The 26,138-nt window shown below is 32.9% G+C and overlaps 2 protein-coding genes across 2 annotated transcripts; both read left to right on the top strand.

Annotated features, from left to right (window-relative positions):
- The first annotated feature begins 109 nt into the window (after positions 1 to 109).
- On the top strand, positions 110 to 19,454 carry LOC137921385 (CREB-regulated transcription coactivator 3-like). The gene is made up of 12 exons (XM_068764124.1): positions 110 to 298; positions 1,808 to 1,983; positions 2,919 to 3,079; positions 3,341 to 3,437; positions 4,444 to 4,648; positions 5,358 to 5,501; positions 8,161 to 8,208; positions 11,395 to 11,502; positions 11,788 to 11,883; positions 15,914 to 16,009; positions 16,426 to 16,654; positions 17,121 to 19,454. Exons 1-12 carry the CDS (start codon positions 173 to 175, stop codon positions 17,273 to 17,275), a joined length of 1,641 nt encoding a protein of 546 aa, XP_068620225.1. The 5' UTR covers positions 110 to 172; the 3' UTR covers positions 17,276 to 19,454.
- A 1,586-nt stretch (positions 19,455 to 21,040) lies between these two features.
- On the top strand, positions 21,041 to 25,650 carry LOC137921596 (putative uncharacterized protein DDB_G0282133). Its single transcript, XM_068764396.1, has 4 exons — positions 21,041 to 21,138; positions 22,328 to 22,418; positions 23,473 to 23,601; positions 23,671 to 25,650. Exons 1-4 carry the CDS (start codon positions 21,050 to 21,052, stop codon positions 25,648 to 25,650), a joined length of 2,289 nt encoding a protein of 762 aa, XP_068620497.1. The 5' UTR covers positions 21,041 to 21,049.
- Positions 25,651 to 26,138: the final 488 nt, after the last annotated feature.

Genomic DNA, 26,138 nt, shown 5'->3' with positions numbered 1-26,138 from the left:
AATTTAAAATGACAATTGAAAACAAAAAACAATTTTTATGTTTACTATACATTTATACATAGCATAAAGTGTTCATTTTTTATGGCAACGCTTAGTTAGCAATCTGACAGATAAGCGCGTTTTGTACTACGATTAAAGAAAATTGTGATGTAAAATAGAAAATAATAAATGTATGTTAACCATCATGGCGAATCCACGAAAATTTAGTGAAAAAATTGCCCTTCATAATCAAAAGCAGGCAGAGGAAACCGCTGCTTTTGAAAAAATTATGCGTGAAGTTTCCGATGCAACCAATAAGGTATGTCGCCTATTTACTCAGGCAATCGCTTCCTGGCCGTCAAATGTGTGAGCCGACGTAAACAATAATTGTTTCATTATGCCTATTGCGACTTAATAATTAACAAGTGATGAATTCTTACTAAATATGTATGATACACAACAGCAGACAACTAGTGTTAGTCTCTTATTTAATTTAAGAACTGACTATTATCCTTATCATAGAAGTAAAGTTATTTTTCTGTTTCAAATGGAAATCGGTTCTTTATCCATATATCTTTCTATGGGTACTGACATTTTAAAATAGTTTGTATATCAATTAAACAACAATGTTTTAAGTTATTATCTCTCATAACTTTTTTGTGGTGTGTATTTAGTATTTTACTTGTTCTATGACTTGTTAATTAGCCCTGTCGCTTTTCTTTGCATTAATTTAGATATAAGTTTTTAAAGGAAGGATAAATGAAACTCCAGCTAGAAACTGAAGCCACATGGTTGCAGGTCAATACGAATAGCCGACGTGCAAGAAATATTCCTCCGCCAGAGCCCAAAGAAAATATAGAATCATCCCTGAGGCCTACCCAACAGACTCTTGGCACATTTAGAAGTGGCTCTCTCCCAAATGTGGCAGCACCACAACCTCCAACCACTGAACAAGAAAACATAAAGGTTCCGCATTTTGGAATCAAATCATTATAGTCCCTTTTATTTGTATTAGAACTTTTTTTTGTAGATGTGTGTTACCACAATTGGTTTCTTTATTACTTTTGATAAATGTAATTTTTTAACAAACAAATTTATCAATCCACAATGAGTTAAAATTCATTTATTTTTATTAAGCAAAGCATTCATAACCTGCTTTTCAATAATGTGTAGCCAGTATCCTTTGTAAATCATAGAATGACAGCTGAGTTAAATTTACATAATTTTGTAACATGTGTTCTATAAGTTTTTTTTTTCACATGCTAGGAATATCCCCATGTGTTCATTCTCTAAACAAGTTGATGTTAAACAAATCAAGTACCAAGTCTTATTAGTCAATTTACATCACTTCATGCACATTGTTGTGTTGGTAATGAAACATAATTTATTGTTTCTTTATTATTATTGGTTATACAATATAATACAACATAAGTTAATTCTTGATTTCTATTGAGATGGCATGTTATAATTTATTTATTTAAAAGCTAAAACATAGTTCTTCTAATTGTATTATTATAAGTTCACTTTATTTTTGATCTATAACAATTTGTTCATTTTAAATTGCTCTAGTAGCATGACAATGACAGTGTTACCTGTAATATGTTTATTTCTAGTAAAACTGTTTTGTTCAAGCTAGTATAAATTGTGTAAGTAAAATTAATTAATTTAAATTACCTTTCATATTATTAGGATTCTTTTCGTAGAATGTGTGTAAGTAATTATTTAGTTTCATGCTATTGTAATAACTTACTGCTAAAAAAAAATTTAAGTTTTGCATCTGAATTTTTTTAATATTATCAATATTTAAATAGTTTAATATTGTCTACAGCCGGAGGGGAATACCCTTGTTAATCAGTATGCAATGAGCAGCGGTCGAAGTGGGGGCACCTCACCTTCTCGAACTCCAGTTCAAAGAGGCAGAACTTCTTCCTCTGTTGGCCCCATGCGAAGGCCTGCTGACCGGAAACATGATACTAGCCCATATGGAAGTACTGTCTATTTGAGGTAAACAGCATGACACATCACATTACCTAAGGCTGCATTGTTTATTCATTCTTGGAAATCTCATTCATAATTTATAAATTAATTGTTCACACTTCATGACTATACCAACAGGAAATGTTTTGCATTAACTTTTGACTTGACTTTAATTTTAGTTAACTCAAATGTAAAATTGAATAGTGTATATCTTATGCATGTATTATCTTTTTTTTTAAATTGTGTGTATTAGATTAGTTCCTATATCATTAAACTGATGATCTAGTGACCAATATTTTTTCATCATTTTTTTTAAGTAACTAATAATAAAATGTCACATTTAAAATTGATGTGTTGGGGGTAGTACCTCCATTAGAAACACTAACAACATAATTGCAGGATAGTGTTGGATGCGGGCATGGCAAGACTCATCATCATGCCAATCTTTGGCCTATGCCTTGTGGTGTATGTCTATCGGCTGCTATGATGAAAATGAGTAAAAATATAATTTTATACTCTATTTCTCTTTATTTTTGACATTAGTGAACATTATCCACTCTATTCTATAGTCATTCATTTTTAACTTGTAAATCATAGAGATGAGAAATGGAACAGAGCTGTTCAAAAACTGGCTTCGTCAGAGCCGAGTTCCGCTTGTATATTACAGGGGTCGCCAATCCTCGTGATCATCCCAAACAAAACGATTGCCCCTTTTTTTGGCCACTTTTTTCAGCACTATATGCTTTCCGTAATAATAGTAAAGTTAGCCAGGTTGTACATAGTGGCCTGAACCACGACTAAATGGATGTAAAGGAAGGGCTTCCGGGCTTCTCTACCTGAAAAGAGGTTTTGAGCTAAGCATCTTCTGCGCCTTGGAATCTACAAATCTACTTGAGCAGCAGTGTAAGCAGTTAATTAAATGTATCATTTTTTATAACAAGTTAAAATTTTAAATACTTCAGCCCGCCACCAGACAGCAACTGGCGGCGCACTAATTCCGACTCCGCGCTGCATCAATCGTGTGGCGAGCAACAGTCAGGAGCACCGCCCCTCTCACCACACCATCCGCTGCACTCCCATGCACATCCACACCTCCACCCTCACCACCAAAATCATCGAAGAGGTAATTGTTTACATTATTACAATCATATGCAATATAATTGCTTATAGGTGTAAAATAAATAAATGGTAGAAGGTATAGCTCCACAGGTCAGCAGAAGCTTAATGGTATCAATACTGCTTATCTTAAAACATTTGTCTTCAATGGCTTATTTAAAAGATTTTCCTTTGAAACAATTCAATTAACAAATTTAACTATACATCCCAATTTTTGAATTGAATACTAGGAATGAATTAAAAAAATATATATAACTTATTTTTTTAGTACCTGACATTCATCTAGATGTGCTGGCAACTCTTGGAATGAATCCCACAAACCGTCCCCGATCATCTTGTGAAATTCCAAGAATATCAAACAACAAGTGAGTAAGAAGAACAAGAGATTTTAAATTCTTAATATTCTAATGTATTTTTAATTACTTTATGATTGTACATGTATTGTGATAAGTTTTTCAATAATTTTCCTTTGGTACTATGATAATTTTACATTAGATTATTTGCCCACATAGCTATGATGTGATATATCATAGCAGCACATGCTGGGGCTTCCCAAAGAGCTCTACAGCTTTGCTACTTTGAAAGAGATTTTAGGCTAAGCACCCTCGGCAGCCTGCTCCCTTAAACCCTCGAAATGTGCATATGTCACATGATCAGCAAAAATAACATATATTGTAGTACAAAATTTTGAAGCAACTTTGAATTTAATTACAGTGAAATTTGTATAATTATATTTATATATTGTTTTAATGACTGGCCTATAACTGTTACGAAATATTACAAGACATATAGAAGAGAGAATCAAAACTTATTTAATACAAATCTAAATTATTATCTAACAGCTTCAAAATCATTTAATTTTAATAATTTGTCAATGATAAATCTCTTTTATTTCGAGGGTAGAGGGATGGAACAATGTACCTTATAAGAGTCAGTAATTATTTCAAAATGGGTTTGTGAACAAAAAGCACATCAAAGAGGTTATTCCTTAAACGACACTATCATGGCAATGTTCTGGTACTGATATTGCCTTTGGCTCATTTCTACTAACTTATTCAACATTAACAGAAATGCTTGATAATTTCGCTAATGAAATTAATTAATTATGTGATTATCATGTCACCCAATTTCGACGGAATTGACTTTGCATCCTGAGATATATTCCTTTCCCTTTTATAAGTTGTTAATAGAGCAAAATACGCAAAAAAAACCGCAAAATGTAATTTCCTCAAATGTTTTGACAGCGGTAATTTCATAGATGGCTCGGACAACTGACGTGTAACTTTATATAATTAACAACTATATTCTTATAATCTGCATGTTCCGTTTTAATTGTGCTACGAGGATAATATGGAGAGTAATATGTGACAGCGCGTACGAGAACAGTGGAGATGGCGGGGGCGGTGGTGGGGGCGGGAGCGGTGGCGGGAGCGGGAGCGGCAGTGGCGGCGGGCTGGCATGCGGCGAACTGCAAGTACCCGGCGGCTCGCTACCCGACCTCACCTCCGTGCACTACCCACCGCACACGCCTCATTACCTGCCGCATCGGACTTCGCCTGAGTACCAACCCCGTTATGTATGACTCCAAATCTATATATTAATTTTGATGTATATGGTAATTAAATATATATGTTTATTTATATATATATATATGTATATATTGAGCTACTTAACTAATGTTGTATATTTTATTTACTTTTATCAAACTGATCTACTAAAATGCTTTTATGATATTTATAAGTATATAACTAGTCTATCTTTGGGGAGGCTTTTGTCTTGCAGTATGCATCAATTGGCTGATATGACAATGATGATTATATACATAAATAAGCGATTTCTTCCCATAAGGCTAAGAGACTTGAATTGCTAGGAATACTTCCGTATAAGTCAAGAACGGATATTTTGATATTCCACCTGCTAAGGAGTCTGACGGTGCTTTAATTTGAAAATAAAAATACACATATTATACACCGTGCAAAGCGGGAGAAAGACAGCTACTGAGATACTTATCTTATAACTCTTTTTCTTCAAGCTTATTTACTTAATTAGACGTGAAGAAAAAGAATTATAAGATATATATTATTAAACATTTTTATTTGGACCGGATATACATTGGCGCGCTAGTGGCATGTACAGGTTCCGCCAAACTCTTAGACTGTTTCGGCGGCATTCCATGAAAAAATGGTAAAAAAGGACTTATTTGGTTAACGCCTGCTAGTTAGAGTGTGTCAGTTTAAATTGCAATGATTTATAGGAATAATTAAAGATGGTACATTTGATTTCAGAGTCCAACGTCACCGGGTGCTGTGTCCCCGGGTGGTGGGAGCGTGTCCCCGGCGACGGGTGGGCTGTCGCCGGCGTCGGGCTCTCCCGTCGGCGCCACGGTTCCTCTCGCACTACACCCTCACGACGCACTCTACGACGCGCAGGTCAGTGCTGACCAGCGCCGCTACCACGACATGACCCACTACCGTGACCCTACCCACTCGGTGAGTTACCTTAACAATTATTTTATATCGGCGGTGATCTTCAAACCTTATTAGTGGTCGTCTTCTAATAACCTCGTATTCAGGGTGAGTTTGTACAGCAGATGTTAGTGATTGTAGATTAGCACAACACTTAGAATCCATGCATTCATACTGAGCGTGTTATTGTAATTTGTATTGGCCTGGACGTGGGTTCCGTGGAAACCCTCGTGCTACGCTACCTTAAAAGAGATCTTAAGCTAGGCGTCCTTTGCCCCCTGCCGTCTCGAATTTCTCGTATAAAACACTAATGAATAAACTATCTATTATGTTATTGCTTTAGTTAGCTGTTACATCATACCTAATACAAATAATTACAAAATATATTGCACCGTTCGTTAGATACGATACATAAGTACTAATAGAAACAATTTTGTTTTATTGGTAGGCCAAGCCAAAACGAGATTCTCCCGTTTTAGTTTTAATTAGGACATAACAAATGATGTTAGTTGCAGACAAAAACAATTCTTGATGAAGTTATTAATAAATAATTGTTAGCCTGATAATTGAAAGCCTGTGGCTTTTTTATGGTTGTCATAAAGTGGCTGTAACAAAATTCCTGCTGTAAATAAACTGCTAAAAATCTTTAATTTATATGTTGTAATTCTACAATACTTTATTGAACTACCATTTATAGAACTCAAAACGCATATTTCAATGACAAGAATCCTTGGCAATGATGTGGCTTGATCATTTTGTTTTTAATGTAGGCTGTATCGGTCCAAGTCTATATTAATAAATCTGTATTAAACTTTTTTTAAAAAAATATGTTATTATGAAGTTTCTTTCCGCTTCTTCTCCATACCTGTAACACATTGCGAAGCAGAGTAGTATCAAACATAAAATATCTTTTAAAAAAAGTAGACAATCAATAGGGTCCTGATGAAAGTTCCAATGGTTATTAAAAGAATTTTATCTTATGTTTTGTATTTATGCCCAGTATTTTAATGAAATACTTTAGACTAGACTATATCCGTAGAAAGATGAGAATTACAGAATTTATTTCAATATATTACCCGAGAGCATTTGATAATTTACATGCATGTTTTAGTGCTGACGTGAAGTGCACAGTGAAATAGAATAAATATTAGCTTTGTCAGGTGAATATAACAGAATACTGTTGTTTAAAATATTTGTAATTTATTTCACTCGATACTAATTGCCACACCACATTCCGAAATGAAGACATAAATATGTAATTACTTTATTATTATTTATTATTATTCATATGTCCAAGGGTTTCTTTTGAGATATTTATAAAGGGCAATATTTAAGTATGTTTAAGATAATCGTCAAGTTATTAAACCTGCTGCCCATCATCATACAGTGCCACTTCTTGTCCACTTTAAATAAATGATGTTGACTTTGCTGTCTCTAAATTCATTTAGTTAGTAAATCTTTCTATGGGCAATGTTTATATTTTTACAATAAGTGATCCCGGATAATGTCAAAAAAGCTCCAGTTGTTAAAAAAACAGATTGTTTATATGCCAAGGGTTACTACACTAAATGACTTTGTAGCACGTACCAAACCTTAGGAACGATGTGTTCGCCACCTCACTATTTAAATATTTAATTTAAAAAAATAATTTCCCTGAGTTTCTTTCGCCTGTTCTCTCAAGTCTGAGGCATTTCTTCCGCACAGCAACAAGTGATGTAATCTATCATATGTTGAATAAAGATTTTCTTGCATCTATGTACTAGTGCAGGGCTGTGCAACACGCGGCCCGCGGTCTGCTTGCGGCTGTTGAACATGTTTATCTGATACGCAAAACGATTCTAAAATTTAATTTATTTTATCGACTACCTCCCATCATTATATAAATTAAAAATGTAATTACAACTAAAATGGTTGTACATACTAAACCGAAACTATTATTTGCATGGAATACAATTGCGCCGCGTTTGTGAAAATTTTATGTATTGGACTTTTATATAAAATCTTCACTTTTTTTAATTTTACATACTTTTGTTGTAAATGAAACCATAAAAATTATTATTTAAATTAGCTCGTTATTTAAAAAGGTTACTCTCCCCTGTATTAGTGTAACTAGGGAACAATAAAGGTAAAATTTTAGTACAATAAAAGTAAAGAGAGAATATGATATTTTTTTTCGTCTTTACTCGACTCGTCTCTGGGATGTTTTAAATAAATCTAATTTATAATACGTAAATCTTTTTTTTAATTAAGGAAAGTTATGGTTATTTCGGGACGATTCTAACTCTGCCCAGACAGTGATAAAGCTTATGAAAATCTGTTAGATCTAGTAGTTCAGTTTGTCATATGAAATAATTAAATATATTAAATGGCTTATGATATTTGAAGAAAAGTGGGCTTTTAAGAATTTTTAATAAGGAAGCAGATGATGATAGGTTATATTATTTATAGGATAAATTAAATAGAATCCAACATGAAGTACATTGCTGGTTGTGTAATGTTTGTGTATTGTCGTTGTGTCGCAATAGCAGCTCAACCGATATCGATAGTGTATTGTACATTTTTGTTGTTTTTTGTTGTGTTTCTTTGCTTTCTACACAAATCATTTTTTTTTTATTTATTTCAGAATCACTTATCTGTACCAAACACAAATAATTACCTTCATCATAATAAGGTTCGTTTTCTTTTTTAACCTCCTTTTAATATATTTCCAAGTCATTCACTTACGAAGTGTTTGCTTAAGTGCTTAAAACGCTACTCTCTTACTCTTGACGCTGTCATGAGAAGTTTTTGCAATAAAATTAACATTTCCTGAGATTAGCTTTATTTGCGGCTTAAATCATTGTTATAAACTTTCGACGTCGTGCATGCATATTCTTATTATTTAAGAGTTATACCCTGTACCATAAACATTTCATCCAGGTATGGAGAACATACAAAATCTCTCAAATTTACGAAGGAGTTCGATTTTTTTTTGTAACAATCTGTTTTAAAACCTTTCTGCACTAGTAGCATGGGTATTAAAACAGCATATCATAAAAATATTAACATCTTTTCTCATGCCAATTATTTGTTTAAATCCCATATGACTGCCTATTTAAACCGTGAAAGTATGAATTGTCACCAAGTTGATTTTTTTAATATGATAACATTTATAAATCGTTTACACCTTTTTGTTAAATTATTGCTTAGACTCGTAAGGCAGATTTATTACGTAAAAATCAATAGCAAATTCAAAAACATAAAAATTTTGGATCTTATACGCAAATTCGTATTTTTTAACAGTAACAACTATATAAAACATTACAGATAATGCTACCTCTGTAGAACAATGTTTACGAGTAACTCAGAAATTACGATAAACTGACAGATGTATGTCATGTACTACACTGACAACTTATCTCTTACATTCTTTGACAGTCTCACAACATTAAATTTTTTTATGTACACATCGCTATAACTTTGTGTTCAGATATTAAATTTAAAAGAGTAAAGCATACCATTTCAATGTTTTGTATGTTGAATGTGTAAAAGGAGATAACTCTCGAACTGCCCGTCGATATTTATAGGCCTGTCAGATTTTTGTAATTGAACAAAACTGTCTTTTAAATATTGACTTTTCTATTTTTACGTTTTCGATTCAACTATTCAAAACAAGATGCTGTACAAGACATGCCCCCAACTCAGTGGACATACGGTATAGTAAAGATCACAGGAAGCGGTCAGGGGAAGACCGGAAGTCATTTATACCAGTTGTTCACGGGGCATTGGGGATTCACTGAGTACCTTCACAGGTTTAAGCTCAATGAGTCTCGTTAGCCCTTTGTGAATCTGTTCCCGTATTTAGAGGTTTCATCTAGGAATTAAGATAGATATTGACTGCATAACCTCCTAGATAATTCATAACAGACGTCTTATTTTTAGATTATTACTAAAAAGTAATCACCGAAACATCAAAAATAAATAAAATATAAAAATTTAAGTAGAAAGTTATCAGATGAAATAAAAATTAAAAAAAAAAACTAATAGGAATTAAAAGTTGTGTAAATTTGTTCACTAAACATAAATACAAGTTCAGTTTGCGATGCAAACGGTCACCTGCATGCAAGATGCGGTAATAATTTTGATAAGTCCGACGAACCAGTTCGTTCCGTACATACCAAACTACAGAGTCACATAGGTTAACAGCACTAATGTCATATGTATCAGTAATTCACATTACACATTTAACGGTATGTTTCGTGGTATTGTGTCAATGTGAGCATTGGTGTAGTTAAAGAAACGTAAAAAATATTTGCAAAGGATCTATCATCGTGAAGTAATCTTTCATACAATATCGTGGTCTACCAACATGACCAAAAATTGCTTATATGTTTATAAATATTTCTGTATTAAAATAATTCCAATTCTGCCATTCCCGATATTCATCGCCGTAACTAAAATCGTATATATTCATTGAGAGGTTTATGAATAATAAGTACTCCAATTTTTTAAAAAATTTCAGCTAAAAACGAGTGCGTTGTTTGATTTAGATAACATTGAAGATATCGCCCGTAGCACGCTTTTCATTATACACGCTTCAAACTTCATTTTTTATAATAGTGTGACACTTGAAAGTTTTTAGAATACAGAAATTAAACCGAGTTTTAAATTACAAATAAGTGTTTTTCAAAATAGTCCATTGATATGTTTAATACCAGTGACCCGTTGTTCATTATTTTGCAACATTTTTTTTTTTCTGAAACAACATGCAAAATGATAATACCGGTCTGTTTTGCTGTAATTTTTTGTTTTATTTTATTCCCTGCGCCTATTATTCAAAACAAAAAAAATAACAAAGAAAACCAACTTGGTTCTCTCTGCTTGCCTCTTGGTTTCGGAGCCATAACATTATATCATAATTTATGTGTAATGTGACTCTATCATGTGCCGCACAGCGTCGCCATTGATAAACCTTCCTCACTCGGTTCATCATTAAGATTAGTAAGCCCAGGGCCTCGTTAGACCAGTTGTTAATAGTAGCACGAGATGTAACTTCATAACCAAAAAGTAATCTAAGTTTCTCTTGGCTTTATTGCTGCAATCGCAACTAAAATCGTAATTAATATTGACTGTAAAACTATATTTTTAAGTTGTCCCATATTCCTTTACTTTTTTATTCTAAAATAATATTTAAACTGTCCAGTTCTAAAAACGTTCAGTGTCACCTATGTAAACATTTGTTTCTCACGGAATAGATTTCTCGTTGTTTATATTTATTTTATAGTCGTTTTTCATGAACGGCAATATTTTTGAATCACAATAAAATAACTAAAATACATGTTTTGAACTCTAATATATTTTTAAAATTTAAAATGTTGACTGTTTGTTGAAAAAAATAACATGCAGCTTGCATCTGTTTTGTGGGAATTAATATTGTGATTAACAACTTGTAAATATTATTCATTGCAGAAAACAATGTTGACATGTTTTCTTGGCGAAATGCAAAGTACAAGACTAATCGCATGATTTTGCTTAATAAACATATGTATTTTCCTTTGAAAAAGTAAAATGTTATAATGGGTTGTATTTAAAAAAAAAAACTTAGTTCTGTCCGATGAACTTGTAAAAGCCTCAAAAGGTTAACAGAAACCAGAATATAAAACTGTCTTAAAAAATTGCCACGAAAAATATACACTGTTGATTTTGTTTTTCAAAGGAAATACTGGAAGCTTAAATAACTGCAAATATCTTTTGGAACAAATTCGACAAAGAAGAGCTATTTGAATTTGAAATGTTTACAAATTAATTATTTTTATTTTTTAATTATTTTGATCTCATCGCTGTGTTTGAGTAAATTTATCCGCGTTGGCTTTTGCAGAACATGTCGCCGCTAGACCATAATTGGATCACGTCAGGATATCAATCAAATTGTAGTCCGCCTTCACAATATTCATCAACGACAAATATAAATATACCTTCACCTACGGTGAGTACAATATACGGTAAACATTTTTTTTTCCGTAACATGCAAAACATTGATTAAAGTAGGACGCACTTATTAGTGACTAGAATGGAAATAGAAATTAATTTGTCACAGACTCGTTTCGTCATTACAGCCGTATGACGTCCACTGATGGACATAGACCTCTCCCATGGACCTTAACAAGGTCGTCTGTTTACCTAGTGGGTGAACGTCCTAATTGCAACAGTAACGAAATATTGCGGTTTCAGTATGTATCCAAAATAGCACGTTAACAATTTTTTTTACCAGATGGTGCACAGTCCCGCGAGTCCAGTCGAATCTCCGCAAACGGACTACAACAACTTGCACCAAGCGTTATTACAACCATTTGAACAAATCACAATGGTAAGTTTAAACATGTATACAGATTGATTGGAAATAGTTGTAAAAGCTTTAAAGGGGTAGTTGTATAGCTCATTTCCGGTCTATTAATCTATGGTACACCTTATCCAAAAATCAATAGTTTCAGAAATAATTAATAATGTAATGATAATGTAGTAAAAAAAAAGCGTTTTAAAAATTCGAAATGTATTAAATATTAATATTTTTTACTATCTGACCCTGCACTTTGTACTGCCATTAATTATTCGCCTGTCGAATTCCAATAGAAAAAATATATATAATGTTACATATCCTAAATTGATCACTTTAAACAGGCAGATTGGCACACTTGCCTACAAATTGTATGTACAATAAGAGTTTGGAATTTTCATAATAAAGAATCTGTAAAATCTATGAATCGAACAAAGTTGATAAAAAACAGAAGGTAATGAGTCATGTTTGTTTTTAATTTTAAAATTTTTATTTCACATATTGTACATAATCCAGTCTGTTAAACAGAAGTAAATTACCCTACCATTATTATTAGAAAAAAGGCCGTGTGAAGGTCATAATTAATGATAAACTTCACAGTTTGCTCTATTTACTTTTGAAAAATGTTCTCCTAATACAAATAATGTTTTAACAGAGAGTAATCAGACTTATTATTTCGAATAATTAATTGAAAATTATGTAGTGAAACTTACCGCCCCAATTAACGATGGATGTTAAAATAATTTATAATATTTCTATGCTTCAATGGAATAGCAAGGAGTTGTAAGTAATAATAAATATTGATGTTTTTCTCACGAAAGCTTTTTAAAGATCACCCAATATATGTTCCAAAGATAGTGATCTAAGAGTCATTGTTTAGTTTTTAATTGAACATAGGTATCCTTAGCACCTTGAAAAGCGAAACACATAGAGAACTGCACTTAATATATAGTCAAGTTAATATAGTGAGCACAATTAAGACTACAGAATATACAGTCACGAAATTGTTATAACAAATTAAATGCTTATTAATAGTTTCTGTTAGATAAAACACCGAATATTCAATATATGCTAGAGAATATAGGATATATTCTATTACAACATACGAGACATCTGCAGAAGCTTGATGTGGTATTACCATCTATTTATTTAGATGAGATTAAATTATAATTTTTATACAACTAATAAAGTGAAATAAAACTATGTTATAATGTGGGTCCATAAAGTTCGCTTTTTAAAAATAAAATAAGATACATAGCCTGACTTTGTTGAAAATGTATTTATAATTAAAGATAGGAAGGGAATTAATTTACTTTTAGAAAGTCATTCCGTCGAAGTGTCAAATTTCAAAAAAACATCTTTCTGAACCACACTGACGATTTTAAAAAATAAGATTGATGCAGATATTGGAAACGCCGCAATTTATTCTCGGTTTAATTCACCATATGTTTTCGGTGAAATACAGAGTATTCTGCTCTTGAGATGTCATTATACTCATTGTCACCCTTCTTTGATATGATTTTTCTTGACAACATATATATCTCTTACGACCTCGTGGCCACATTCTGCTGGAACCAAGTCATGGATTTATACTCATTGAGCTCTTGAAGCGCCTGTGGCAAGATATTATTTGAAAATTTAAAGTTAAAAATATCATGCGATAGTACAAAAAGTATATGATATAAAATTATAAATACTATTGTTTAAGATAAAAATTTTTCGAGTAATGTCATTACATTTCTTTAGTTACTTTTAGTTTCATTCTCTTATTATAATAGAGGACAGTGTACAAATAATTTATCATGATTTTTTACTACATTATAAGCTTATATAAGCTTGAAATTCGTCAATAGAAGAATTCTTTGAATTTGGTTAATAGTGAATTAATCGCGGAGGTGTGGATTGTGATATATTTGTTGTACGTAAACGTTTGTAACGTTGGTGTTGGACAAGGACTGGGCGCAGCTGGTGCAGAGTCTCGTGGAGTCGGGTTGGACTGCGCACGTACAAGTATCGGACAATGTACGACTATACACCACGTACACATTGACTTCATACGTGTAGTGTTTGTTAAGCCCTCTCATGCTACCTCTACGTATTTGATCCTGGTTTATTCGAAATTTTTATAACAAAAATAAAGTTGTAATTTATCAAACGGAATTATATAAAATAATCATATTCAAGCCATTATCTCAGCCGATAGATGCCCGCTGCCAACTATGGTCCTCCTGCAAATATTCGTACGCCTTTAAAAATTTCGTCGTCACGTAATTAAAATTCAAGTGGATTGTTTTAATTTTCGAGCAAAATTTAATATATATAGTTTCGGTTTAATGATGGAAACAGCGTGGACATCACTGACGTGATAAAGCAAGACAACAGCTATGAGACGCGTTTTTGGGTACACGGGGGCGTGATATTTACCATTAGATTGACGTTCGATCGGAAGTGCAATATCTTAAGTCTTTGCTCGTTATTTGTGTGCCATACCAATTGCCATGATGACGATGCCTTGCTAGAATGTAATCTATTTGTCATCAATAAAAAACGTTTGGGTATATATTACATACAAACTAGATATACGGTAAGGGTTCGTCGTACTATAATAAATAAGAAAATAAACTTTAGTGTAAATATATCATTCTCTCTTGTAAGGAACTAGGATTAAAAAGTAGAGGTAGCACAATAAGTTAGACGCACGTACATTTTCTGATTAGTTTTGCGCACTCTATTGCGACACTGGGGCCAATTTATGTATACTGTCGGCAAAGGAAATGAACATTTAAATTTGTACAATGTATTTACCGGTAGTGACGGTCTCTACCCGTAAATATCGTAACTTTCGCTTTTTAAAAAGTTGTCTGCGCACCGATTCTAATTTTTAATGTAATTTTTTTTTAAATAGAGTCCCGACTTGTGAAAAAGGAAATCATTATCAATTGAATTATTGAGCTCACAACGTTGATAATATCCGGGAATTTAATTTGTATTTTTAAAAAAATGTATTTATTTACTATCCGAATTGTATTTAAAAATTATGCAAAAAAAATCAAAATTACCAATAAATAAATAAATCCTGATTCACTCTCATTTCGTTATGACATTAAACATAATGATGTATAATAGTATGTGTATTTTCATATCAATATTAAACTTACAATATATTTCCAGAAGATGAAATATAAATATATATGATTCGCCTGAAAATATTCAATTTACTAAACTTTACATAAAGCGCTATCGTTTGTACATTTACAGCAGGGTTGTTAAACTTTGCCACAGAGAAAGGGCCACAAAATATTGAATAAGGGATATTCCAAATTTCATGTTATTTTATTTAGTGTGAAATGCATTTTCATAAATCTGGTAGTAATATACTATAAAATAAAGGCACAAAGAATCAAACACAGAAGAGTATTTTAAACTGTCTATTCCATAATAAATTAAATATGTTCATCTCCTTTCAATTTTTCTGGTATTACATTTTATTTATTACAGTGTAATACCATTTTTAATGCTTTAGTACGTGAATATAATTTAAATAATACATAGAGGGCTTCTTTTGCTCAGTTTTAATTATTATTTTATTGAGCATGATCTGCAAATAGTTGTTATTACATAATAATTAAATTTAATTTAGAATTTTAAGATTATTTTGAAACATTTGCCCATAATTACCATTTACACCTAACAATATAGTTGACGATGCACTAATGTTGCCACACCGAATTTTAAAAAAGCATGTCAGTTCGTTTAAAAGTATACTCTTTAAGTCCATCAAGCATGAATTTAAAGTAATTCTTTTATACATTTTCGTCACCATTTTAAGATTTTCTTACTAGTTATTCGTTGATGTTATTATTCAATAATAGTAAATTATTGATGATATGTATTTTTGCAATCTATTTTTATTATATAAAGAAATACCGGTCTTTGCCATTTACGCTTAAGATTTTACAATTTTTGCTTCATTTTTAAGTGTTGTAGTTGTTTATTTAATTACATATTTGGCTTGTATTGAAATATGTTATGCAAGAGGTAAATTATTATTATGTTTTTTCAGCTGGACCCACCGACATCGAGCTATAACACAAACTATATAAATCACAGTTCACCGCATTCGCCGCAGTCAACGAATTCACAGCACACTTATTCACAGGTAATTATTATTCACTATACTTATACACTATATATTTAACTCTCTTGAGTGTACTTTTATTTCTTGTATTTGTCATGTCTCTGTCACTATTTTTATACAAATTTTGGCGAAAAAATAATATGTTATTAAATACTTTTTGACAAGCAATTATACTATTTAGCATTACTTAATTTTTTTGTCTAGAAACTTCTAAAACATTTCTCGTTCTTATTCTGATAATTCGAAATTTTGAAAACACTTAAAATAAATTCTCTGGTTATTATCAAATTTCATCATAAGAAACATTATTAAGGCGAGCAATTATTGAATTTCTTGTCGACTCATCTCAGCAGGTAGCATTCCGAGCCTGTGGTGGTTTACTACTTTTTATGTTAAAATAATTCATGATTCAAAACTGCGCTTGTAAACGCACGCAGGCGTCGCATGTTCATCACGTGCAGCACAGTCCGCACACGTCGCTCTCGATGCAGTCGCACTGCAGCCACGCGACGCACGCTGGTCACGCGACGCATGCGCCGGAACCGAGGCGCGCCCGCGACCCCGTAGCGGGTGGCGGCGGCTTCCCCGTGCTGCAGCCGCTCGCATCGCCCTCAGCCCCGCCCACACCCGCCACGCCCGCCAGCATACCGGACATCATACTCACAGGTGAACCATACCGACAAACGAACCTTACTCGCAAGTGAACCATACTCTCAGGTAAATCATACTCACTGGTGAACACAAGTTATTCATACTATATCAGCGGCTCCCAAACTTTTCCTCTCATAAATCACTTTCAAAATTTACCTAGTTTTATGTGGACCCCCTGCAGCTATATTTCTACCATATTCCCAGAACTCAAAATTGTGAAGATTATGAGGTACATGTAAGTTTTTAATAGTAATAATAGCTGATATAATCTGTCTACATAGATGGGAAAAACCAAGCCAACTTTTGTTTCCTTTACCTTCGAAAGCGAAAATAATTTGGTGAATCATCGCTCACAAACTGTGAACCATTTGTCATGCCTATGTAGATCTCCGTTGGGGACCGCCCGGGCCTCTTTGGGAACTAATACCAATGTCATACCAAATCCGCCATTAACATTTGTAACACTTGATATTTTTTGCAGATTATTCCGGTGAACTAGACGCAGGCATATTCGGTGGCGAAGAGGCTCAACTGCGGGCCGGACTAGACTTAGATGACCTGACGCTGTTGGAAGAGCCCAGCGCGCTTCTACCTGATTCTTCGGTGGAGCACGAGTTTCGGCTGGACCGTTTGTAGTAATGCGAGCCCGGCCCAACACACGGCGTCGCCGGTCACGTCGGTCAGGCCGGCCAGCTGCTCGCCGTCGCCGGGGCGGGTCCCCTGACGTCGCCCTCGCAGAGGCTGCGACGCGAGGCTCCCTATACTTCATGACAATTTCTATCGTTTCAAGTCTGAGTTAGTGAATATAGTACTCGAAATAAATGTTGTAGGTAGTCGTTACTATAAGAGGGTGTTCGGTGTGGAAGCGAGAAATACGACGGCGCGCCTCGTCATACATTCCCAGCGTACTGGGGCGCTCGTGTGCCCGCATCCTTGCGTGCTACTTTGAACGTTTATCTGTAGACTGTGAATAACAACGGTGTAAGTGTTCAAATTCAAACTTTTTACTCATCACTTTTTATTCGAAAAATAGATGCGCTCTAGATTTTTTTAAGGTACTCGATCTATCAGTCGATAATTTTTGTACAGCGTTAAGTGATAATTTGTTTTGAATAAGCATCGTGAATATGTTCTCGAATATCATCAGTTTACTTTTGGTATTAGTACCATAAAGTAGAGGTTTTTATGTGGCATTATCGCCCATTTCTATTGTAAATACAATCTTGAAAGTGTTCACTTTTTAAAGTTGCATTTAAATAGCTGACGTTGCATGCGTTATTTGCGTCGTCCGAAGTATCGAATATTGGCGCGATTTTTGTAAAAAATATTCCCTGTTTAACACTTTTCTACTTAATTATACTGATCAGCGATTGCTCAAGCGTTGACTGGAAGCTCATCCATCGCCGCTGTTCACCTTGGTCACGTGATGATAGTATGTAAACTTTTAGCACTCGCTTCATTACATCAAGCATGTCTACAATAAGCCCCCTCCCCCCTCAAAAATCCTTTTACAATGTAAATTTTAGCGATGTCGTTCTAGTTCGTTGTAAATATGTGCAGAGTTGTTGGAATTCGAAATAAGCTTTTGTCGCAAACATATCCGTGTGTGCGTAAGTGCGGTTGAGGCCTGTTCCATGTGCACAGTTTTCTGTGCCGGTAATGCAATCCTTCTGGGTGAGTTCTCACTGTAGTCAAACTACGATTAGGTATGAGTTAAGTCTGGACGGGTTACTCGTGATCACAAAAGGGTTCGTGATTTTTACCTTTCCGTCGCGGTAATTGTTCTACACTATATTTTTCCTTGTATATAAATCCGATTCAGTTTGAAGAGAACAATGCGAGTACGTCGGAACGCTGGTAACGTTTGGTTTTTAATGCTCATTATTTTATGTTTTATGAATCTAGTCATCAATGAGTTGCAAAAGATAAAAAACTTAGTCGCATCCCGCACTGGGTTCAGTTTTATCGTACAATATATACCACTGCATTTGAAACTACCATCGATATCTGTGTTTGCTCTGTTGTTTTGTTAAATGCAAATTTATAATATGATATATTTATATATTACGTTGAAAGTGTTTTACGTGAATAAATTTTAAAATCTCGTTGAAATAGTATAAATATATGACTTCTAAAATGATATGCTGTTAGATAGACGATTTCATAGTTTACTGTTAAAAAGTACTGTACCTTTGTGATAAAGAAAATATGCACAAGATAAATCATAGTAAAGCCTAATCAAATGTAATATTTTTTCTTAGCAATTTTCATAGTATTTTTTTTAAAAGTTAGATATGAACATTATCTATCTGCATTAAGCTATTTGAGGGAAAAGAGAGAAAAAACAATTGTTTTGCGAAGTTTTGTTTTATAAATGAAACTAATTTAGTTTTGACGTATTATTTGCAAACGATTTCAAATTATTTTATATACGCCGTAAATGAATTTGGATAAATTCTTTAATATTCAAGCACACGTAAAGCGGCCTCCAACTATCAGCTCCATTTTGAAATGTTTAAATTACTACAATTTTCATTACATTTTACAGATATAATTACTGTTGACGAATTGAATTATTTTATTTTGATTGTGACAAATAAACGACTAGATGCAAGGCATACCACACTATTAGTACTATAACTACGTTATCTACGTATTCTTTATATTTGTATGACATTAAAAGTAAGCATTAAATATTTCTTTTCTCAAATATGCACAAACTTATTGAAGATTCGCTGTATGAGGTTTGTTTATTAAAACCAAATTAATGTACATAATAAGTGTGATAGAGATGAAAAGGTCTCATTTAAAAATTAAATTGTTGTAAGTAATAAATGTATTTCATTTATAGAAATAAGTAACTGCACTTACTCTTATTTAAATAGTTGTCATAAAGTATTTAGAGCACTTGGATAGATTACAAGCTTAATCTTTAAAATAACACTAGCGGCCCTATGTAGGGTACATTATATTACATATTTGGTTTTTAATTTATTAGGGGGACCGGAAAGTAACGACGCTTAAGTTAAAATCACACGACCACATTTTTAACAAGTTTTTATTTCTAATCAACAATATATTCACCTTCGTTATCAACAACCTTTTGCCATCTTGTATACAAATTATCATTGCCAGTGCCGCAAAGATCAACGGTTTTTCTATAAAATAATACATTGTGCAATTTAATCTAACTTCAATCATCACCAGCGACTTGCGACAACCCCCAGTATTCTACCCACCTTATAAATCGATGTTCTAAGCTGTGCATGCTAGTCTGAACGGCTGTTAGGCACTGGATGGGACCTGCGCACCAGCGCATCAAATTGCCAGTCCGCTAGGCTATCTCAGTTACTTTCTTTCGTCTTCGAAGCTCCTTATTCCTTGTTCGATCTCGTGAAAAAAGTCCAAACATAGCCATCTCCGTGGATCATTAAGCGACGATAAGCTTACCAAGAAAACCCGAAAATTATTTTCTATACTAATGTCAATCAGTTTTTACGTAAATGCACCAGTATGCAACAATGAATTTTAATTATAATCAATTTGTTTAGAAATATCCATATCGGCCACATGGTGTTCTATTAATCTGAATATCTATTCTATAAATGTTCTTCTTAGCAAGATTTTTAATTTCGAAATATCAGAACGAGAGTGTAAAATTTATATGTTAAAAGTACGGTTGCTTCTCAAAACATATTTAATAACATTATTTGTTCCCTAAATTTTGTGTACTTGTATAAATAGTGACAGACACATGAAAATACAAGAAATAAAAGTAAATTCCTGACGCCTAAATTTCATCTACAAAAAGTTAAATTTTATGGGTTTAAATGTATGCATATGTAATAAAATTCAAAAGGAAATAATAAACCTTTCTTTTCTTTGTTTTAAACTCTTATTAAATTATTAAATAGATATTATCATAGCATTTAAAAGTTCTTTAGTGGTCGAGATATGTGAGGCTATGTAACTTTTTTTTTGCCAATGGGTGCTGTCATCACTGATTGGATCGCGTAAAGAAATCCGGAGCAATAGCCCTATGCATGGCTCTGTTGAGTAACTGCTTGCTTGTAAATCCTTGAAAGAGAATAATCAAATTAGGCTAATTTATATAAAATTAAATTGACACATGACGCCTAATCGATATTTGTTTTAAAATTTTTCATGGTATTTCTTATTTTATATTATATAAAAGGCGTTTAAATTCACCAATTTATTCATGCATGGTTATAATCACTAAAAATACTGATAAATTAACTTTATTAATTGTTTATTAATTTATTTTGTATAATTTATTGAATTAAACAGGCAGAATACGAAAAAGTAATTACGAGAACTAAATTTCAAATTCATATGGTGCTGTCAGTATATTGTCGTCTTCACAAAATGTCTTGTCATAAAAACCTTAGAATGCATTCTTTTGTAATATATATTGCAATTTTCTGTATACTGGCCTTGACGACTGGTAAGCCGTTACGACCAATAACAGACCAAAACAGGTATGTACGTAGTTCAGCTGTTTGATTTTATTTTTTTCCATAAATTATTTGTAAAAAATACTAACTCCAATATGACGAAAAAATTGATCTAATTTTTCAATTACATATTCGATTAAGCACCATAAACTTGTATATTTAGATCAATAAATAATTAAATTTTAAAATTGAGAGTAACTTTCACGCTGTTCAAATTTTTATACATATGCATATAACATTAACAATTTTAATATTCAAAATTGATCGACTGAAAAAAATGGACAAAGGAAATTATTTATTATAATAACTATGTAGTTATTTTAAAAACACAAGTAAGAAAACAACGTGCATTGGTTATTGTTTTTGTTGTACACCTTTGTGTACCTACCATAAAAAATCAAAGTAAAAAAATATTCATTTTCTGTTAAAATATTTACGTGTTATTAAATTGCAAAGTTTTAATATTCAAATCGATTTCACATATTATTCCCGAGTATATATCGCGAAGAATGGAAAAATGTAAGCGACGTGAAGTGAAATGGGCAGATATCATCAAAACTGTCAGTAAATGAATATTCACTCCGCCAAACACAGCAAAGCGGAGATGCATTGCGAGAGCAACGGAGGCATCAGAACCAACCGGGGTATGACCACGGCCACTCTGAAATGAATGCACGAATTATGATGATGCAATATGAATGATGATGGTGTAAAATGAATGATGTAATATGAATGACGATGATACTATGCGAGATCAAATCAGGAATGACCAGATCCGTAAATGGACAAAAGTAACCGGTAAAGGCTATATCGGTTATTTTCATATCATTTTGCCTATATCATATAGCTCAGCGCGTTGATAATTTGAAGTGGCAAGTGGGCAGGTCACATAGCGCGCATGACAGAAGGCCACTGGGCCGTATATGTCTATAATGAAAATCACGAATATGACCGCGATCGTCGGTAAACACTGGATGCCGCTTCCTTTCGATCTTATGTGGGGAGGCTTTCGTCCAAATTTTACGTCTGCTGAAATGATGATATTGACGTAATTTTTGCGCATTTTACTTGAATACGTAGCATAAAGAGATTTTCTATGATTTAAATTTCTAACAATAGCATATTGATCCACGTGTAAGAAAATAGAGAATCAAAAATAAATATTCTTAAAGATTGATCTGATGAAATAAATGTATAATATATATATTTATAGAGATACAGGGGAAGCGGAATATGAGAACAAAGAAGAATCTACAGCCGAAGAGTATTCTCAAGATGACCAAGAATCATCCATGGAGAGTCAAGTAAATGTAATATTGAATCGTTTACCTTACTCTTTACTTTACATAAATCTGTGCTTAAAGGGACTATTGTATAAAATTGTATTTTCAATTTAAAACATGTATATACACACACACACACATATATATATATATATATATATAAACATATATATATATATATATATACATATATTACTTCAAAATAAACTAACTTATGAATTTAGTTTGCCAACATATAAGAAGTTGGTTGTTTTGGCAAATATTATCATTTTTTTTTACTAATTATATTCATCTTCTCAGCCGATAGACGCCTACTACAAGGCTTAGACCTCCCTTAAAGATCGCTACGAGGAGCAATCTATAAATCACTCTATCGCCAAAGCGATGCCCGCATCCAACGACTTCCAGGGAGCTTCATCATGTCGTGTGTCTACCTTGCTATCCACGCCGTGTCTATCTCGTGGTCACCTCCAGCCTCAAAAGCCATCTGTCCACTGACAAACGTTTTCAATTGTATTATATGATAAAAAATATAAACTAGTATCATGCTGATTTTCACGTAACATATAGACGATTTATAACAGAAAATTGGCTCTCAAACTCTGAGAGTTTCTTGACAAGTTCTCTATAAAATTAACATTCCCAGCTTGGCAGTAGTCTATGTATTTAACATAACTTTATATTTGTCGTATTAATATTTTGACTTTTTAAACGAGCTTAGCAAAGTCTATTCGAAGAAATAAATATTTGTTCCATTGCAATGTAATTAGTATGAAATAAAAATTGCACTTTAATCTGTTCGGAACCTTTAACTTTTTAGCTCTATTCAAATCATATTTGTCAGGTTATCCAACTTAACTCAAAATTGTTAATTTTTTATGCTTTTTAGTTTGTTTTATAAATTTATGAAAGCCCTACGAATGCTGAATTTTCACTAGACCTTCTGACGTAATATTGAGCCCAAACTGTTTGCAGTGGTTTGTGGCTTAGTCAATATTGTAAATAAACCAATATTACAATTAAAATTTTGTGTAATTGAGTTAGATAAAATGTAAACTTTATCTTAAAATTTCAGGAAGTTGTAAGAAACAGCGCACGACGGGATACTTTACAGGAGAATGCTCGTTTACCTGAAATAAGTAATAATCCTTACAAGCAAAATGTCCACAACTGTCAAACTATGCACCTTGCTAACTTTGATAATGTAAATAGGTCAATTTTTAGTTTTCGTCAAAAAGTTTTAATTTAGCAACATCTAAAACTCTTTGTAAAGTTTTCAGAAATGACTGGAACTAACAGAGACGTTCGGAATGATAAAATTTCAAACACAAACATAGATTCTGATGTAAAACCTGCAAAATTTCAACAACCCGATGTATATATTAAAAACAATGAAAAAGAAACTAACAGACATTTTAATGACAATAACTTAAAATTTAATCACGCACAAAACCCCGGATATGACAATTCTATAAATAACAGGCCTATGCTCTCCGTTAGTGCTAACGACGAAGGCGAATTATTATTCGAAAATAAAGATCAAGTAAATAAACTAGACAAAGGAGGATATCCAAGAGAAGTTGACGAAGATATTCCATCACGATATAAACAACTTTATAACATTCCCAATGAAAACAGGGAGTTTACAGATTACAAAAAATATGAAAAAATGCGTTTGAACGCAAACCGTGATAGACGCCAAGCACAAAAGACTAATTTAAAAGAATCAAATGAATCAACACCTATAGGAGATGCTACAGAACTAGATACAATAAATGAAGATGAAGAAACTGCAATTAAAAGACATGTCAAAAAATTGTCTGGACAAGAGCTTGAAGAGCTTTTCAATACCCTTTCCGAAGACAAACGAAACCTACTAAAAAGAATTATGGAAAACGATATTGATAATGAAAACGAAGCATTAAATAAACGCGAAATCACGAAAAAGGCTGGAGCGGTTGAACAAATTAACTACATCGAGAATGGTCAGCTAGATTCTAACAAAATACAAGGAGTTAGTTCAAATGTCGACGATGTTAATACGGAACCGTCAATATCACGCGAAACTACTGAGGCTAATAAGAGAACTATGAGTGTCACTGAAATAGGAGACGTCATGCATTCCAAGAATTCTCCTAGTTGTGAAAAAGCAGAAAACAAACATGAACTAACAAACCAGAACGAAGAAGTAAAGGAAGTCAAAGCGGAAAGTAACTTAGATTTAGATTCCAAGAAATCCGATAATGATTCTGAATTAGAATCTAATTCTCAAGCTTTGGAGAAAACCGAAAATAAGAGAGAAGCTAATTTTAGTGAAATGACGAATATTGGAAAGTCATCAGACGACTCACAAACTATAGACGGTAATTACAGTCTTAAAGATTTCGATGGTTCTGTAAACAATCAAGAAATGTTTTTACATGATGATAAACTATCTGAGCTAATGAATGAAGAGACTGAGAGGCACAATTCCTATAAAAACAGTTGTAAGAGAGAAGTCTCTTTAGATGACCCTTCAGAGTTCTCAGATTCCATGAAGTCCTTAGAGGAATCATTTCCTAATTCCTATGATGAATCTAATACTTTCTCCGGGTCTGATATGGCACCTTTGGTTAGAGTTAAAAGAAAAGACTCCGAGGGCTCACTGATAAAAAGATCAGCAAATGTTATAGCGGATTCAAATGTACCATATTTTCCTAACAAGGGAGAGAATGATGATGAGGATAATGACGAAGGCAGCGAATTTGATGAAGATGGTTTCTATGACCGGACATCTAATTACGCAAGAAATAATGAGAATAATAAACCATTAGAATCCCATTGTGGAAGGACAGGTGAAAAAGTTTTAACGCAAAATTCTTTGAACAATTATGGGAACGAAAATTTAGAAAGCGACTCTGTCAATTTAGGATCGGACACTGACAACGTAATGACTAGTGTGGAAGGTGTCAATGATAACTTAATGTACAGCGGCTTACGAAATCGGCGCAATCCAGAAGACAACGACAACAGCAATAACGCATCCGATAATATTAAAAACGAGTCAGATGAACGTCAGCAGAGATCAACTCCTTTAGTGGATAACGAAGTAAAAACGGCATTTGATACCTACGTTAATGTACCAGGTTATCAAGAGAACGACGCGTTCGGACCTCTCCCGCGAAATTATGAAGGTGATTTAGGTCGATACAAAAGAATTAGACGCGTAAAGCAACCACCTCTGTTTCAAGAAAATCCATCGTTGAACGAATAATTTGTTAGTCATTACGTAGATTATTTTAATTTTCAGTAATAATTCATAAGAATTTTAAAAATTCTAAATAATGAATAATGTCTTAGTTTATAATAATGTTTACCTTGTTTTTTTATAAGTTTCAAGTACTTTATTAACTTTAATTGTTTGTGTGTATTACATGAAAAGCGAAATTTGTATTATTTGCTTAAATAAAATAAACAAATTTTACTTTAACATCATTGTTTTAATATATTTGGGTTTATCTTTAAATACTTATCTTATCAACTAACAGGAAACCAAAATGTATAAAACAAATAAATACATCGTTAAGTTTCTCTCACACCTCGGTTCAGTTCTATGTCACTACGATATAGGGCTCCTGGATTAAGGCTGGAGATGCGAATAGAAGAATTTTTTGTCCGTGAAAGTTGACTAGGAAAAAAACGTTAGTTTCCATGCTCTACAAATTTTTATATAACGGACTTTGAAAAAAATTCACACGTATC

Source organism: Battus philenor, unplaced genomic scaffold (genome assembly GCF_028537555.1).
Source record: "Battus philenor isolate CCGP_79_NKW_IND1 unplaced genomic scaffold, ilBatPhil1.0.hap1 SCAF_19, whole genome shotgun sequence".
In the NCBI taxonomy this organism is placed as follows: Eukaryota; Metazoa; Arthropoda; class Insecta; order Lepidoptera; family Papilionidae; genus Battus; species Battus philenor.
Note: the sequence above shows the minus strand (reverse complement) of the source record. Positions and strands in the feature narration are given on the sequence as shown.

What these genes read in the sequence shown, in the direction of transcription:
- LOC137921385 (XM_068764124.1), top strand. Translation starts at nt 173, where the DNA reads ATGTTAACCATCATGGCGAATCCACGAAAATTTAGTGAAAAAATTGCC. An exon ending in ACGCACTCTACGACGCGCAG is followed by an intron (nt 5,502 to 8,160) that starts GTCAGTGCTGAC and finishes TATTTATTTCAG; the next exon opens with AATCACTTATCTGTACCAAA. An exon ending in ACCGGACATCATACTCACAG is followed by an intron (nt 16,655 to 17,120) that starts GTGAACCATACC and finishes TATTTTTTGCAG; the next exon opens with ATTATTCCGGTGAACTAGAC.
- LOC137921596 (XM_068764396.1), top strand. Translation starts at nt 21,050, where the DNA reads ATGCATTCTTTTGTAATATATATTGCAATTTTCTGTATACTGGCCTTG. An exon ending in AATCATCCATGGAGAGTCAA is followed by an intron (nt 22,419 to 23,472) that starts GTAAATGTAATA and finishes TTAAAATTTCAG; the next exon opens with GAAGTTGTAAGAAACAGCGC. An exon ending in ACCTTGCTAACTTTGATAAT is followed by an intron (nt 23,602 to 23,670) that starts GTAAATAGGTCA and finishes CTCTTTGTAAAG; the next exon opens with TTTTCAGAAATGACTGGAAC.